Source organism: Lagenorhynchus albirostris, chromosome 2, assembly GCF_949774975.1.
Source record: "Lagenorhynchus albirostris chromosome 2, mLagAlb1.1, whole genome shotgun sequence".
Taxonomy (NCBI): Eukaryota; Metazoa; Chordata; class Mammalia; order Artiodactyla; family Delphinidae; genus Lagenorhynchus; species Lagenorhynchus albirostris.
The window spans coordinates 87069134-87085468 of record NC_083096.1 but is presented as its reverse complement, the minus strand read 5'-3'; the positions used below and the strand labels follow the sequence as shown (position 1 = coordinate 87085468).

Sequence of the window (16335 nt, the reverse complement as noted above, 5' to 3'; positions counted from 1 at the left end):
TGCGGAGCACGGGCTCTAGGCGCGAGGGCTCAGTAGTTGTGGCGCATGGGCTTAGTTGCTCTGCATCAGGTAGGATCTTCCCAGACCAGGGCTCGAACCCATGTACCCTGCATTGGCAGGCGGATTCTTTTTAGTGGGGAAAGAGGAGAGAGGGGAGGAGAGGGGAAGGGAAGGGACGAGAGGAGGGAAGGAGGGAGGAAAATAAAGTGTCTCCAGCAGGCGGATTCTTAACCACTGTGCCACCAGGGATCCTAGTACTGTGATTTAACAGGCTGATTATCTTAAGTACTCTTGGAGTATACTAAAGACAGGGATCCCAAAATAACTCAAAATTGTCTGCTTTTAGGTTTACTTTTCCTTTATCACGAACAGCTTTATACCAAAAGCTATCTCAAAACAGCAGATACTCAAAAACAAATAAGATGGATGATGACTCAAAAGTGTACATATATGACTGGGCAGAAGAAAACTTCAACATCTCCATTGCTACAGAACTTCTTTGCAATTAGCTTGCAGAACTTGATTCTCCTCAAACTGTTGTGATTGCTCTGCATATCTTATAAATTATTTACACCCTGATGGTACAAAATGGCTACATTAATGGCACCTCTGGCTCCACATGGTATCAAGAATGTTAATAATTCATCTTTTATTACAGCTACATCCCTGTAGATTAGCATGAGTGGGAACTGAGTATAACACTGAGCTAATAAGTAAGGCCTTCGCTGAGAGACCTTTACTCTCCAAACATCGTATCCATAAATATTCAGATATTAGTCTTGTTAAAAAATAAAGATTATTGACTGTTAAAAAGCTAGACTCTTTAGGTTGTGTTTGTCAAGCATTAGATTACTTCAACTATTTAAGTGCATTTTAAGGATATTTCAAGGGGAAAATCTTTGAAAGACATTCTCCATTTCAGGACTTGCACTTAGAAAACAAAAACAAACAGATAAACTAGCATTAGTTTATGTGACCTAAATGAAATTAATGACTGGCCACTGGCAAGAATAGAGACTTTCATTTTGAAAATTATTCAAATTCTTAACATAAGAGTTTTACATCTGATATTTGAAGTCTTCAAATTTATCTTCTTCAGCCTTTTTGGACTACTTTAAAAAAATAAATCGGAAATTTCTTATGGAGAGCAAGAGTGTATCTGTGTACCTTCGTATACCCATGTCATATTAAATGCCAGAGTGAAATTTAGATATAAAAGAAAGTTAATTTACACATTTTTCAGTGAAGGATAGTAGTTGAGTTGATGTTGAATTTATGTTTACCATTTTGAAGTGACTCCACAGAGTACTACAAATGTTGCTTTCAAAAAAGACAAAAAGGGGCTTCCCTGGTGGCACAGTGGTTGAGAGTCCGCCTGCCGATGCAGGGACGCGGGTTCATGCCCCGGTCCGGGAAGATCCCACGTGCCGCCGAGTGGCTGGGCCCGTGAGCCATGGCCGCTGAGCCTGCACGTCCGGAGCCGGGAGAGGCCACAGCAGTGAGAAGCCCGCGTACCGGGGGAAAAAAAAAAAAGACAAAAAGGTTACTAAAGTTGACAGTGGTTGTAACCTTAGCACTTAGCACAGTGTCTGGCACATGGTTCAGTAAATGCTTATTGCATGAATACCTGGTGATCAGATCAATCCATATAATTCTAGTTACACATCTGGTATTTTGAGAAAACAGCTATTTATACTAGTTGCTTTCTATGATAGTACCACGTTGGGAGTGTATTTCAGCTCATTGTTAGTGTTTTTTAATCTGTTCAATGTGGATTTGTTGCAGAAAAGTCCAGAGAGCCTCATTATATGTGGTTCTGACCTGTGAGGCATATATTCTTTTTTTTTTTTAATTAATTAATTAATTTATTTTTGGCTGCGTTGGATCTGTGTTGCTGCGCGTGGGCTTTCTCTAGTTGCGGCAACCGGGGGCTACTCTTCATTACCGTGTGCAGGCTTCTTATTGCGGTGGCTTCTCTTGTTGTGGAGCATGGGATCCAGGCGTGTGGGCTTCAGAAGTTGTGGCACGTGGGCTCAGTAGTTGTGGCTCACGGGCTCTAGAGCACAGGCTCAGCAGTTGTGGCAGGCGGGCTTAGCTGCTCTGCGACATGTGGGATCCTCCTAGACCAGGGCTCAAACCCGTGTCCCCTGCATTGGCAGGCGTATTCTTTTTTATTTATTTATTTATTTATTTATTTTTTGCTGTACGCGGGCCTCTCACCGTTGTGGCCTCTCCTGTTGCGGAGCACAGGCTCCGGACGCGCAGGCTCAGCGGCCATGGCTCACGGGCCCAGCCGCTCCGCGGCATGTGGGATCCTCCCGGACCGGGGCATGAACCTGTGTCCCCTGCATCAGCAGGCGTATTCTTAACCACAGAACCACCAGGGAAGCCCGAGGCATATATTCTTTTTTAAAAAAAATAAATTTATTTATTTTATTTATTTTTGGCTGCATTGAGTCTTTGTTGCTGTGCCCAGACTTTCTCTAGTTGTGGCAAACAGGGGCTACTCTGTGGCAGTGCGCAGGCTTCTCATTGCAGTGGCTTCTCTTGTTGTGGAGCATGGGCTCTAGGTGTGCGGGCTTCAGTAGTTGTGTCACGTGGGCTCAGTAGTTGCGGTTAGCAGGCTCTAGAGCACAGGCTTAGTACTTGTGGTGCACAGACTTAGTTGCTCCGTGGCATGTGGGATCTTCCCGGAGCAGGGCTGGAACCCGTGTCCCCTGCATTGGCAGGCGGATTCTTAACCACTGTGCCACCAGGGAAACCCTGAGGCATATATTCTTAAGACAGCATTAGTCTGTAGAGAGGCTCCAAATTATTTCAGGTATCTTTTGGATTCCATCAAAAAGTGGTAGAGGTTTTTCAAACACACAGAGAAAATTATTCTTTCACCCAGTAGAGACAGTGGAATATATAGTGGTTTATACTATGTATAAGTTAAGTTTAATCTGATTGCTTTTGATTTCTTTAATAATGGTTTTCTTTAAAACTGATTGTCTGGTCATCATTGACATCCATGAGAGAAATATAGGGGATAGTACAATCAAAAGTTATACTGCCAAGGAGGTTAGGGTTTGGAAAGGCATTAGAGGCACTGATTAAAATGAAAGCCCTTAATCTGTAAAAGGAAAATTCCAGAAAGCATGAGATGTAGAAGTAAATGATGCTGTGGTAGCCTACTATACAGATGATATTAGCTCTCTGTTTGCCAGTCCAGCCACCTTGCAGTAGAATATGGAGTATCTAACTTAAATTAGAGCAGTCGCATTTCTCCTTAAGTTGAAACACCACAGTAAATAAACATCTTTTCACTCTTGTGAAATTCTGTGTTTGTTGTTCGGTAGCAAGTGTGAATTGGATGACAGTGTCTGCATATAAGATTTTTATGTGGAGTGAATTCATGTTTATCTCTCTTAACATTTCCCAACACACCCCTCCATTCATGAGTGTCCTTGAGCTGATACCTGGTGCCATATATCTTAGAATAAAGGTTTTAGAACTGTGTGAAAAAGTGACAGTTTGATCTAGCCTTAGTTATATTATGGTGTAAATTAAGCTCTTAAATGAAAGTGGCTAGGTTTTACAGATGGACAGACATGAAACTAGCTGAGAACAAATTGTTGTGCTGTGATAGAGACATCGTTCAAAACTGCATGCATCTGTCAACTGCCCGTGGTGGTACAGTGAGATGAAGTGATCTGTAATGTTTCTCTAGTGTATCCCTATTGCTAGCCATATTGTAATGTGTAATACATCTCTTGGGCAGACAGCTTGTGTGGGCTAGATTCCACCTCAGTCTTGAAAAGATGCCAGAAAGCAGCAAGGTGAATTTTTAAGCCTATTTAAATATTTAGACTCATGACTAATTTGAGTGAAATCTCTGCTGTATCTAATAAACTACTCACTAGAAGTGAGATGGAATTTCAAATTTTTGACTTTCTCACTTATTAGCTGTGTGACCTTGGATTGACAAATTATTAATCTCTGTCTGTTTCTGGTATTTGCCTCATAAAGTTGTTGTGTGGACTTAGGCAGATTTATATGTGTAAAGTGCATAGAAGAGTGCCTGGCACTTAATAAATGTTAGCTGCTGCCGCCACCACCACCATCATCATTAACGTAACTTGGAGTGAGATGAATTTCCCTTCCCTGAAGCTAGATTGCTTTTTTTGCTTTTAAGGAAGACTACATCTCTATCAAGGATGTGGTCAACCCCAATTCTAATACATAAGCTCACTGTCTTGACTTGTGAAATCTAATCCATCTTCAAGTTTATCTACAGCTAAAGTGTAATATGTATTATATATTATGTAAAGTATATATTACTTTAAAAGTATATATTACTTTATATTATGTTACTTTAAAAGTATATATTTCTTTCAAAAGTATGTGAAGCATACTGCATTATAATAAAGTGTAACATAATCACTGGAAGGGATAAAGAAACCATAATATCTCTGTGGAATGATCTACAAGATATGTTAAGTGAAAAAACCAAGGGGCAAAATAATGTGTAAATTATTCTACCATTTGTGTAAAACTTTTCTGGTACATGCATAAAGTATCTGACAGGCTGTAAAAGAAATGGTATATTTTCACTTGTTGCTGTTGGGGAGGGAAATTGGATGGCTGGAGACAAGGGTGGGAGACTTTTTACTGTATATCCTTTTATACTTTTTGATTATTGAACCATGTGAATGTATTTCCTAGTTAGTAAAAACAAAAACAAAAAACCCTTATAAAAAGGAGAAAGTAAAAGAGCTATTTTGAAATCTACATAAATTTTTATTCATACATTATAAACATTTCTTTTTATCTGTACTACTTAAATTCACATTTGATAGGGCATTTAGATTCCTATTTTTGTTTTTTTTTTTCCTTTAAGTGTGCTTTCTAGGGCTAACCTAAGAATGATCTCTTATCCTCCATTTAGGGATTTGAGTCATAATCGGTTGTCTAACTGGAACATAAGCTTGGAATCTCAAACATTACAAGAAGTGTAAGTTATTTTTATTTATTTAAACTTACATTAAATTCTTTGAGGTGATTTGATGAATTATGAATTTCAGGATGTTTAATGCAAAAATGTCAAAAAATTGAAGGAAAGAAAACTTTAGATTAAAACATGTTTAAAAGCCTAAACTTGTCTTTGGCTTTGTTAGTATCACAAACTCTCTGGGTATTATGCCATTGCATTGGTGATTTCAAGTTGTAAACTGCGTAGAAATACTGTTCTACTTCCTTGGGGCCTAAAATAAGATTTCCCCTCTTCAGAGTGAATATATTTTATTTTATTTTTTGCCAGAGTTTCAGCCAGTGAAACTCTGTATTGTGTAAATTTTTTTTTTTAATGTTTTGACTTGTCTAAGGTGGAAGCATCATGTCTGAAGTAGGTTTATATGAAATACAATATTTTTGGTATCACCTGGAATATGGTAGTTAATATAATTCAGTTTTCCTCTTCATTGAAGTTTTTCTTTTAGTACTGACATGTATTATTATGTAGTTTCTGGAGAGAAGTTTCTAAAATATTATTAATATCAGTTATTGCATTGTGGTATTCCCAGAGGCACAACTGTTGAGGCCTGTTTACCTCTATACTAAACACCCTCAGAATCCTCAGATGAATTTTTCTTTTGAATTTCTTTCTGACAAGGGGTACTTTGTGCTCTCATTTGTTCTGCATTCTCTCCTTCCCTGCCTCAAATTGGCTGCCCCTAATCTGCTGTGGACTGAATGAACAATTGACAAGCTTATTAGCTGAAAGCGTAGGTCCTGAGGAAAGGAAAATGCTTAGTGGGAAGTGCATGACCTTATTATTTATTACATGGACTTTGTAACTTCAGTTGATTACTTGGAGGCCTTTTACTTCTGGCTTCTTTTCTGTATTCTAGATTGTTGAGGTTGTTCAGTGATTGAAAAGCAGGTTGGTGAAATGTGATTGCATTAGATTTGCTACTAAAACAATTGAGATAATCTTTTAGGTCTGTGGTCTCAAGCAACTTTCCCTAACTTTGAGTAACAAAAAAATATGTGTGTGCGTGTGTATTTTAAAAATTTATTTAATTAACATATATAAATTTATTTTATTTATTATAAATAAATATATATAGAGAGATGTGAATTATTCTTTGTTTAAGAAGGACTTAAATTAGCAGTCATAATAGTAACTATTCAAATAACCTTGCTGGGATTAAAAATATTTAATGTGCAAAATATTTCCTAACCTTTCTAATATTGGTATCAAATCATAGATCTATACCATGAAAACATTTTTTTATTAAAATCTCTAATTTCTCAGTAGAAAATATTTAGTCTAACTCATTCTGGGTCATAGGCTTTTTTCAGATTTGGCATTTATCCTAAAGAATATGTACTAGCCAGAAACTAGAACTCGAGGTAGCATTTCCCTCACTAAATTTTTATATCTATTTTTCCCCCTACTCAGGAAAATGAATTATAATGAGCTAACTGAAATCCCATATTTTGGAGAACCAACCACTAATATTACTCTTCTCTCATTGTAAGTAAATAAAATTTCAGGTCTTTTACTTAAATTATGCATAGTACACAGTTTTTTTTTGTTTTTGTTTTAGGTACCCTTGTTGTTGATCCTAATTATTTAACATTTTTGTGGTTTAGGGTGGATCACTGGCAATAGCTTTAATATAATCTTTGTTTTATAGAGTCCATAATGTAATCCCAGAAATAAATGCAGAAGCGTTCCAGTTTTACCCTGCTCTCGAGAGTTTAGATCTCAGCTCAAATATAATATCAGAAGTCAAGACAGCTTCATTTCCTCGAATGCAGCTTAAATACCTGTAAGTAAAATAGAGTTTAAACTAGATTTAATTTGAAGTGCATGTTTATTATTCATTGATATTTATCTTCCCAGATATGTCTTATTTATTGTGATTTTGATATGCTTATGTGAAACAAACCTAGGTTAGATTTTTTTGTTTTTTTTTTCTGCCCTTAAAGAGTACACTATTTTCAGAAAATATTAAGTATCCAGGGTAATTTTTGAGATTTAATTCTGGATTATGTTTTACTAACAGTCATGTAAAAGGTAAATGGGAGTAGTTTGTTAAACAGTGCTTAACCTGTGTAATGGTGGTGATAATTAGCGTGAGTGCTAGTGTTTTACAGTTTACAAAGCACATTCACACATACTGTTTCAACCCAAATGAAGTAGGTATTATCCTTATTTTGTACTTGAAGAAACAAAGCAGTTAAATGATTTGTAAAGTTGCATACGGTTGCTAAGTGGTAGAGCTGGGGCTTAGTCATAGACTTGAGGCAGCTTTACAGTGGTAGAATGTTTAGTTTCACTGCATTTTTTTTGTTGTTATCTTGTTCATTTTAGGAATTTGAGCAATAATAGGATAACCATCTTGGAGGCTGGTTGCTTCGATAATTTGTCAAGTTCCTTATTAGTGGTAAAGTTAAACAGGAATAGAATTAGCATGATTCCACCCAAGATCTTCAAGCTACCTCACCTCCAATTCTTGTGAGTAACTAAATAGATGGATTATAAGAAGATTGTTTTTTCTTATATGTCTGTTTCTTTTTATTATTATTAGGGCAAATCAGCAAACCAATTTTTTGACTGTAAAACTATTTCTGTTAAAGGGAACTTAAAAGAAACAGGATTAAAGTTGTGGAAGGTCTCACATTCCAAGGTCTAGACTCCTTAAGATCTTTGAAAATGCAGCGGAATGGAATTAGCAAACTCAAGGATGGAGCTTTTTTTGGCTTGGATAACATGGAAGAATTGTAAGTACTATGAACTAGAATAGGAGATTGTTAGGAAGGGAGTCTGGGGCTTTTCAGTGCCGAACAGCTAGGATAGTAGCTTTAATTATAACAAAGTACTTTAGCTCTTCCTCCCTTCTCTTATGTGAAATAAATTAAGATTTAAGCTTTGTTATCTAACTGGTATTTTTGTCATCATTCTTCCAAACATTTCGTCTGAAAAGTTTATATTCCCTTAATGTTTGACTGATGAAAATTATTAGGATTTATCCAGAACAGGTATACTATATCTCTTGGTGAGTTGATTTTATAGATATGATATTTTAGAGAGTCTTACAGGCTTCTTGCACTAAATCTTAAGAAACATGTACATATTTATGAATAGAATTTGTCTGCTCACTTGGGTTGAGCAAAGGTATATGCCTCTCTGTGCAAGACTTAATGAAGATTTTTGGAATCTTCTCATTGCATGCCTTGTTGTTTTTTTTTTTCTTAAAGATTTAATTTTGTTTATTTTTGGCTGCGTTAGGTCTTTGTTGCTGCACGCGGGCTTTCTCTAGTTGTGGTGAGTGGGGGCTACTCTTCGTTGTGGTGTGCAGGCTTCTCATTGCGGTGGCTTCTCTTGTTGCGGAGCACGGGCTCTAGGCATGTGGTCTTCAGTAGCTGTGGCTCACAGGCTCTAGAGCACAGGCTCAGTAGTTGTGCACGGGCGTAGTTGCTCTGCGGCATGTGGGATCTTCCTGGACCAGGGCTCGAACCCATGTCCCCTGCATTGGCAGGCGGATTCTTAACCACTGTGCCACCAGGGAAGTCCTGCATGCCTTGTTTTGAAACATATTCCCTCCTTTCTTTAATTCCGCAGAGAACTGGAGCATAATAACCTTACAGAAGTGAACAAGGGGTGGTTGTATGGCTTGCGAATGTTACAACAGCTCTATGTGAGCCAGAATGCTGTTGAAAGAATCAGCCCTGATGCATGGGAGTTCTGCCAAAGACTGTCTGAACTGTAAGTGTGAGATGGCATTTCAGTGGAAGCTGTGAGACTAGAGCAGATTGAATAAGTCATTCCCATGGCCAGTAATGAGATCTAATATTCCTCTTTATTAGAAGTTTGAAAGCCCTAAATTTATCATGTAAGTAGAATAAGAATATGAAAGTTGAACTAGAAGAGAGTGAATTTTTTACCTTCCATGTTTCCTGTTTTTAGTGATTTGTCCTATAACCAGTTGACCCGCCTGGATGAATCTGCCTTTGTGGGTCTGAGCTTACTGGAGAGATTGAACTTAGGGGACAACAGAGTCACTCACATTGCTGATGGTGTATTTAGGTTTCTTTCCAATCTTCAGACACTGTAAGTATATCTCTCCTTTTTGGGGATTTTTTTTTTTAACTAATTTTTTTAAAGCACTAAAGCAAAACAGCTAATCAGTGTACATATTATGTATGTTAATATTTTGCAGTTCTTCTCTCCTATGCCTTGGGGCAAGACAGTCTTGCTTATCTCTATTCCTATATGTAAATTTTATGTATCTCTAGCCATTTCAGTTTGTACTTTAATTCTGAGTTAACTAAACAACAAAGCATCTCTTATTGTGCCAGTTACTGTGGAATAAAACACAGTTGCTAGTGTCAGGAATGCACATTTTCTTACTCCTCTGACCTAGAACTACCAGTAGTGTACCAGATCTACCACTTCTCATTCAAAAGGATGCAGGACATATAGTGGGAACAGCTCTGGCAGGAAACCTCTTCACTGTTACCAGTTTGCTGCATGACTTTGGACAAATAAAACTAACATTTATTAATGATCTGATATGTGCCAGGTGCATTCAGAGTACTGGGATATTATTGCTCTTTTCCATACTGGGGGACTGAGGTTCGGAGAGATTAAATGATTTGTTTAAAGTCATATACCTTGTAAATGTTTGGGCCAGGATTAGAACCCAGGTCTTTTCCCAGGTCTTTTTTATGCTAAAGCTCATGTGCTTTTTAAAAAAAAAATTTTTATTTATTTATTTATTATTTATGTATTTTTGGCTCTGTTGGGTCTTTGTTGCTGCATGCAGGCTTTCTCTAGCTGCTGTGAGCGGGAGCTACTCTTTGTTGCAGTGCACGGGCTCCTCATTGTGGTGACTTCTCTTGTTGCGGAGCATGGGCTCTAGGCGTGTGGGCTTCAGTAGTTGTGGCACGTGGGCTCAGTAGTTGCCGTGCGCTTGCTCTAGAGCGCAGGCTCAGTAGTCGTGGCGCATGGGCTTAGTTGCTCCACAGCATGTGGGATCTTCCCGGACCAGGGCTCGAACCCGTGTCCCCTGCATTGGCAGGCGGATGCTTAATCACTGTGCCAGCAGGGAAGTCCCTCATGTGCTTTTCATTTTACTGTCAGATGAACAAAATTACTTAGCCTTTCCTGGTTTGTTTTTTTTTATGTCCAGTGAAGCATGGATATAGGATTAGATGGTTGCAAAAGGCAGTTTCAACTCTAAACTTCTGTTGTTCTGTAAGTTGAATGTTTTACCCTGATCATGGAATATAATTGAATGAAGAGGTATTTTAATGAAATATAGTAATCTCAAACATAGAGCAGAATAAGAGAAAAAGAGTAATTAGTAGAATTTGTAGATTCTTAAGGTTCCTGAATAGGGAATTTTTTGGTCATCAAGTTTAGTTGATAAATGGTCTCAGAAAAGAGGCAGGTTCCAACTTTGGGACCTAACCATAAGTGACAAAGAAAGCATGATAATTTTGTGAAGGTGTCTGTGTGTGCACCTGTGTGTGTTTGATGTTTTTTCTTTTTTTTTTTAACTTAATGAAGTAGTCCTCCTTTAGATTTGGCCTTGAAAAAGTAAAAGTGATTTCCTTTTTTTAAAAAATTTTTCTCTTTTCTACCTTATCAGAGGTTAAATTAGATCAGTGCAAACTCAGGAATTTATATTAGACGCAGCTGTAGTCTTTTGGCAGTGCACGGGATGGCAGACAGGTTCTTTTAGTATACCACTGATTATTACTTTTAGCATTAAAGTTTAGGAAAGTAATTGCAGACGTAAATGATTATCTAATGCTACAAAAATAGTTAAGGCAGAATTAGGAACAGATCTGAGATATTCCGGCTTTAGATCAATGCTCTTGCCAGAGTAGATATACTTCTTACTCCCTTTGGTGAGTGAGTTCTATTTATGCTGTTCTGTGGAGGAGAGGGAAAAGTCCTGCAGAGTTGAGCCATCAGTTGTTTCAGTGTTTATTCTTTAGTAAAATAAAATGATCTTTCTTAGCTTTCACTTCAGGTAAAGACATAGCTAAATGGGAAGAGTGATCTCCTATCTCCTTACTGTTATTCACATAACTTTACACATGTCTTTTTTTTTTTTTTTTTTTTTTGCGGTATGCGGGCCTCTCACTGTTGTGGCCTCTCCCGTTGCGGAGCACAGCCTCCGGACGCGCAGACTCAGCGGCTATGGCTCACGGGCCTAGCCGCTCCGCAGCATGTGGGATCTTCCCAGACCGGGGCACGAACCCATGTCTCCTGCATCGGCAGGTGGACTCTCAACCACTGCGCCACCAGGGAAGCCCTACATATGTCTTACAAAGCAAAAAACTTTGTGCTTTATTATGAGATGACTTAAGGAAGCAAAAGTGATTAAATATCTTTAACTGGTATTTCTTCCATGATGACATGGTGTGGTGCAATTGCATTTCGTCTGAGAATGGAACAGTGGATTTTAAAAGATCCATACTTTTCCTTTTAAAGAAAACAGAGTGATCACTCTAGCACATGGGTATATCATTCTTACTTTCTAGGGGGCATGTTTAATTGCTGTTGAGCTGTGAAGCTCTGTATTGACATTACTTTTTGTCAGCCATTTTAGATTTAAGGGCTCAGGGGAAGGCTTGGATCACCCCAAAATCCCATTAGTCTGAAATAAGATTTGTAAGCCATACCCCCTGCATCTTGAAATCCTCCTCTTTGTAGGGCCCTGACTATAATTTTTAATATGCTAACACAATTACGGGCTATTAGCTAGGAAGATTAATACTCTTAGCAGGTTGCTTAATTTATTTATCAAGGTCGGCTTAATTCTTAGCTCACGAGAATTAGTTCTTACATGCTTATCTCAGGTATTCTTTAAAAAGAAGAGTTGAGTGTTTATCATAAATAACCTAACCTTTACTGTAAGGATCAAAATTAAAATTAGCATTGCTATGTCAGGATGATGCCTGATGGTGTAATGGTCATGTTGACTAACATAACCTGTCTATCTCTGACATTTTCGTAGAAACTTAAGAAACAATGAAATTTCATGGGCCATAGAAGATGCTAGTGAAGCCTTTGCTGGACTCACAAGTCTCACTAAATTGTATGTACTTATGATATTTATGTATGTCTATGAAGGTGTATTTTAAAGAACCAATTGTAAATGTGATTGGATTGTGTCTATTTGCTGTGGCTAGAAAGTCTGAGCCTTCTGGTTCACCCACTAAAGGAAGAAGCTTCATTGTTTATTAAGGTTTTTGTTTTTTGGTTTGTTTTTCATTTTGTTTTTTTGTGGTGGGGCACTTTCTGAAAGAACATTCCTAGTGTCACTTAAAGAGAAGTTATTTATGGAACTAAAATTTTGATTTAAGTAAAAGAAATGCACTGAAACCAGAATTGAACCATGATCTGTTTAATCATGTGAGATTTATGGGTAATTTAGCAAGAGAGGATTCTCTCAAGCAAGATTTTAGGTCTTCTCCCATAAGAATGTCTCCCAGACTTCACACTTGTCTGAGTTTCTTTGACCGGATGATCTTTTGCTGAGAAGGGAGAAACTGGGAATGTAATCCAGTTTATTATATGAAAACTACAGGTGTATCTGTGGTCAGGATGGTTGTTTATAGATACCTCACTGAGCGCTGACATCTTAATAGACACATTTATTCTGTGCTTCACACTGGTTAATAATGAAGTTCACAACTTTCTTAAGAATGCATGTTAGGCTTATTTTCACTCGTTATAGGTAAATGTTTATTTTAATGAATTTAATTTTGTTTAGTGGAGAGCTTTATTAGAAAGGTCTGTTTGTATTTCAGAATCTTACAAGGAAATCAGATTAAGTCAATTACAAAGAAAGCATTCATTGGTCTTGAATCCCTTGAGCATCTGTAAGTATTTTTCAGCCATTTTGCTCAGTATATAAATAATCTTTGCTCTTAGCAGAGGTTTTCATGACCATTTAAAGTGTTTATATAACTTAATTGTAGAAATGGTGACTGGTAATGTTTCATTTCTCTTCATTTCAGAGATTTGAACAACAATGCTATAATGTCTATCCAAGAAAATGCTTTTTCCCAGACTCGCTTGAAAGAACTGTACGTAACTTAAGTCTTTTTTGTCACTAATTAGATCATTATCCACGCTTGTGCTTAAAGTGTGATGAATGTGACCCAGATGTTTCCCAAAGCACACAATTCAGGCAGGAAAAAAGAAAGTGTTAACATTCAGTTATTTTAGTGACTGGATGTAATTTAAAAATAACATTGAAAAGTCCAGAGTGTGTGGCTCCAAGACCTTCTGTTTTTTTCCTGTGTTGCTGGTGCATATAGTTAAAGAGACCTTAGCAACGCTGCTTATGCTTTATGTTTACCCTACTGTTCCTTTTTTATTCCCCTCTTCCTTTTTGGACTGTTGGAGACATGTGTTCTCTTGGGATGAGTTACAATTAAGGTATTATGTAATTTTTGGAGGTGATCTAGCACTTTCAGTATAATGGTCACAGAGGATGTCTCTAATCTGTTCAAACTACTGAATAGTTATGATAGAAAAATACATATCATTTTAACGTTTTTTCATTCATGATTTAAAAAAATTGTTCTTATTTCTCAGGGGGGATTTCCCAGGGGTGGGTTGGTTAGTTGGGTGTTGCTCTTAATTTTAAACTCTGGATATTGAGCCACTGGTAAGAATCAACGGGCTATGTCAACTTACCTTGCCTTGCCTGAAGGCTATTCAAAGGGAGGTCTGTGGACCAGAGCTGATTCATGACGAGAGAAGGACAGAAATTCAGAGCAAACTTTTTAGAAACTTATAGAACAATTTGACCTTACTGTGACACTTCTGTTGAATTTTATAAAAGTATTGATCTATAACAGATTGGGAATTTAAAAAACTGGTCCTTCTCCACATATAGTTTGAGATGCACTGGAAGTATGTGAGTTCAAATTGCCTCAGTTTAGATTCTTGCCCCATTCTTTACAACTGTGTGTTTAGCCTAGGACTCAGTTTCCCTTCTCAGTATGGGAAGAGCACCACCCTCAGGCTTATGTGAAGATAAAATGAGATAATTTGTTTATGGAAGAAATGTTTATTGTCATCTGTTATGTAAGGTAGTGTTTTAAATGCTAAAAACGCAGTAGTGAACAAGACAAAGTCTCTGTCTTCATAGCATATTACAAAATTCTGTTAGGAAGATAAATAATAAACCAGTAGGTATATAATATCTCATCAGATAATAAATGTTCTGAAGAAAAAGCTGGGTCAGAGGTGTACAGCGTGACAGGGATTGCTATTTTGAAGTAGTGAGGGAAGGCTTTTCTGAAGATAACAGCCTTTGAGCCAGGCCTTTAGTGAGATGAAATGGCAAACCATCTTATAGTGGGCGAAGGGCATTCCAGGCACAGGGAAGAGCAAGTGAAAAGGCCCTGAGGAAGGAGCTTGCTTTTCGTGCTTGAAGAACAGCAGAGACACTGATGTGGCTGGAAGACAAGAGCAAGGGAAAGAATGGTAGGAGATGAGGTCAGAGACATAAACAGGCCTGATCATGTAGGGCCTAATAGGCCATGAGGAGTTACGACTTTTTTCCCTCTAAGTGCATTAGAAAGCTTTTGAGGGTTTTGAGAAGATACTCCACACAGAGTCTGGCATATAGTAAAAGGTGAATAACTAAGATAATAACAAAAGTTAAAATGTTATGGAGATCATCTTTTGTTATTTTCTGCCAGATTTTTTAAAAAATAAATTTATTTACTTATTTTTGGCTGCATTGGGTCTTCAGTGCTGCACACAGGTTTTCTCTAGTTGCGATGAGCGGGGGCCACTCTTTGTTGTGGCGCACCGGCTTCTCATTGCGGTGGCTTCTCTTGTTGTGGAGCACGGGCTCTAGGCACGCGGGCTTCAGTAGTTGTGGCACGTGGGCTCAGTAGTTGTGGCTCGCAGGCTCTAGAGTGCAGGCTCAGTAGTCATGGCGCATAGGCTTAGTTGCTCCTTGGCATGTGGAATCTTCCCACACCAGGGCTCGAACCTGTGTCCCCTGCATTGGCAGGTGGATTCTTAACCACTGCGCCACCAGGGAAGTCGTCTGCCAGATTTTTAAAGTGGCTTGCTTATTTATTTATTTATTTTTTTTGTCTCGAGATATTTTGAGTTATTTCTCCTAAGGCTTACTTTAACTTGAAAAGGCACAACTTACTGCATATCAGTATTACCTTTTTTTGGTTGTGATAATCTGAGGGCCAGCAAGAAAGTTTTAACTCTTGTTAAGAGAAATCAGTTTAAAATATAATTTTTATAAGTGAAAGCAAATATCATAGTTTCATTCTTCAGAGAGTCACTTGGTGATTTTTTGAGTTGGTTTGAACAAGCTGCTAATGCAGGAACTCTGATGCAGCTTATTTACTGAGAAGTTTTAGTTGCTCTTGGTTACTTTAAATTTAAGTCGTATTTATAATACAGAATTTCACATCAACATTTATTAAAGTATCTCTTAATACTTTTTGGTATCCTTCACAGTGCTTTGCATAAATATTGGGGGGAGGTGGGAGAGTCAAATATGAATTAAAAATTGTTCTGCATTAAAATTATGTAATCATGGTAGAAAATTAGATAGTTAAACCAAGAGGGAGAGAAAGAACCCAAATCCCCAGTACTCAAAAGACAACCACTGTTGATATTTGGTATATATCTATCCATATACTTGCGGAGAGAATGCAGGATATACTCCATTAGGTACAGCAGAGTTCATTAGCATGTGAAGGGTGGAAAGATGCGAAAGAAACAGAAGTGAAGGGAACTAATGTGAATCTTGTGGTATCTGTGGCCAGACACTATGCTAAATGCTTTATTTAAAAAAATTTTTGAGGTAGGTGTTCTTAATCCCACTTTCCAGGAATAGAAACTGAGATTTTGGAGGCATTCAGTATCTTGCCTAAGGTAAGTAGTGGAATTAGGATTTAAGTCCATGTCTCACGAGGTAACTTATATTATATCTAAGAAAGCATAAGTTAGACCATATCATTCCTCTGTTCTTAACCTTCCAGTGTCTTCCCAGCACACATAGGAAAAAAACAACTCAGGTTCTTTCCTTAGTTTATAAAGCACTTGCATGGCCTGGTCCTTCTTGCCCATCTCTCTGACCTCATTCCCATCACTGTCCCCTCACTTTCTGTGCTCTGGCTTCAGTGACCTCCTTGCTTTTCACACTAAGCACACTAAGTATCTGCCTCAAGGTCTTTGTGCATAGTTTCCTCTGTCTGTGACACTCTTACCTCAGATCTCCATGTGATTTGCTCTCTCGATTGTTTCAGGTCTTTGCCCAAATGCCATCTCTTCAA

The 16335-nt window shown here is 37.8% G+C and overlaps 1 protein-coding gene across 1 annotated transcript in view; it reads left to right on the top strand.

Annotated features, from left to right (window-relative positions):
* LRIG2 (leucine rich repeats and immunoglobulin like domains 2) overlaps window positions 1-16335 on the top strand; it is a 62536-nt gene that overhangs the window by 25683 nt on the left and 20518 nt on the right. The window contains exons 2-11 of the mRNA XM_060139314.1: window positions 4931-4996; window positions 6446-6520; window positions 6684-6818; window positions 7364-7507; window positions 7630-7773; window positions 8615-8758; window positions 8960-9103; window positions 12024-12104; window positions 12820-12891; window positions 13030-13098. Of these exons, the coding sequence (XP_059995297.1) occupies window positions 4931-4996; window positions 6446-6520; window positions 6684-6818; window positions 7364-7507; window positions 7630-7773; window positions 8615-8758; window positions 8960-9103; window positions 12024-12104; window positions 12820-12891; window positions 13030-13098 (1074 nt within the window). The remainder of the gene's footprint in view (window positions 1-4930; window positions 4997-6445; window positions 6521-6683; window positions 6819-7363; window positions 7508-7629; window positions 7774-8614; window positions 8759-8959; window positions 9104-12023; window positions 12105-12819; window positions 12892-13029; window positions 13099-16335) is intronic.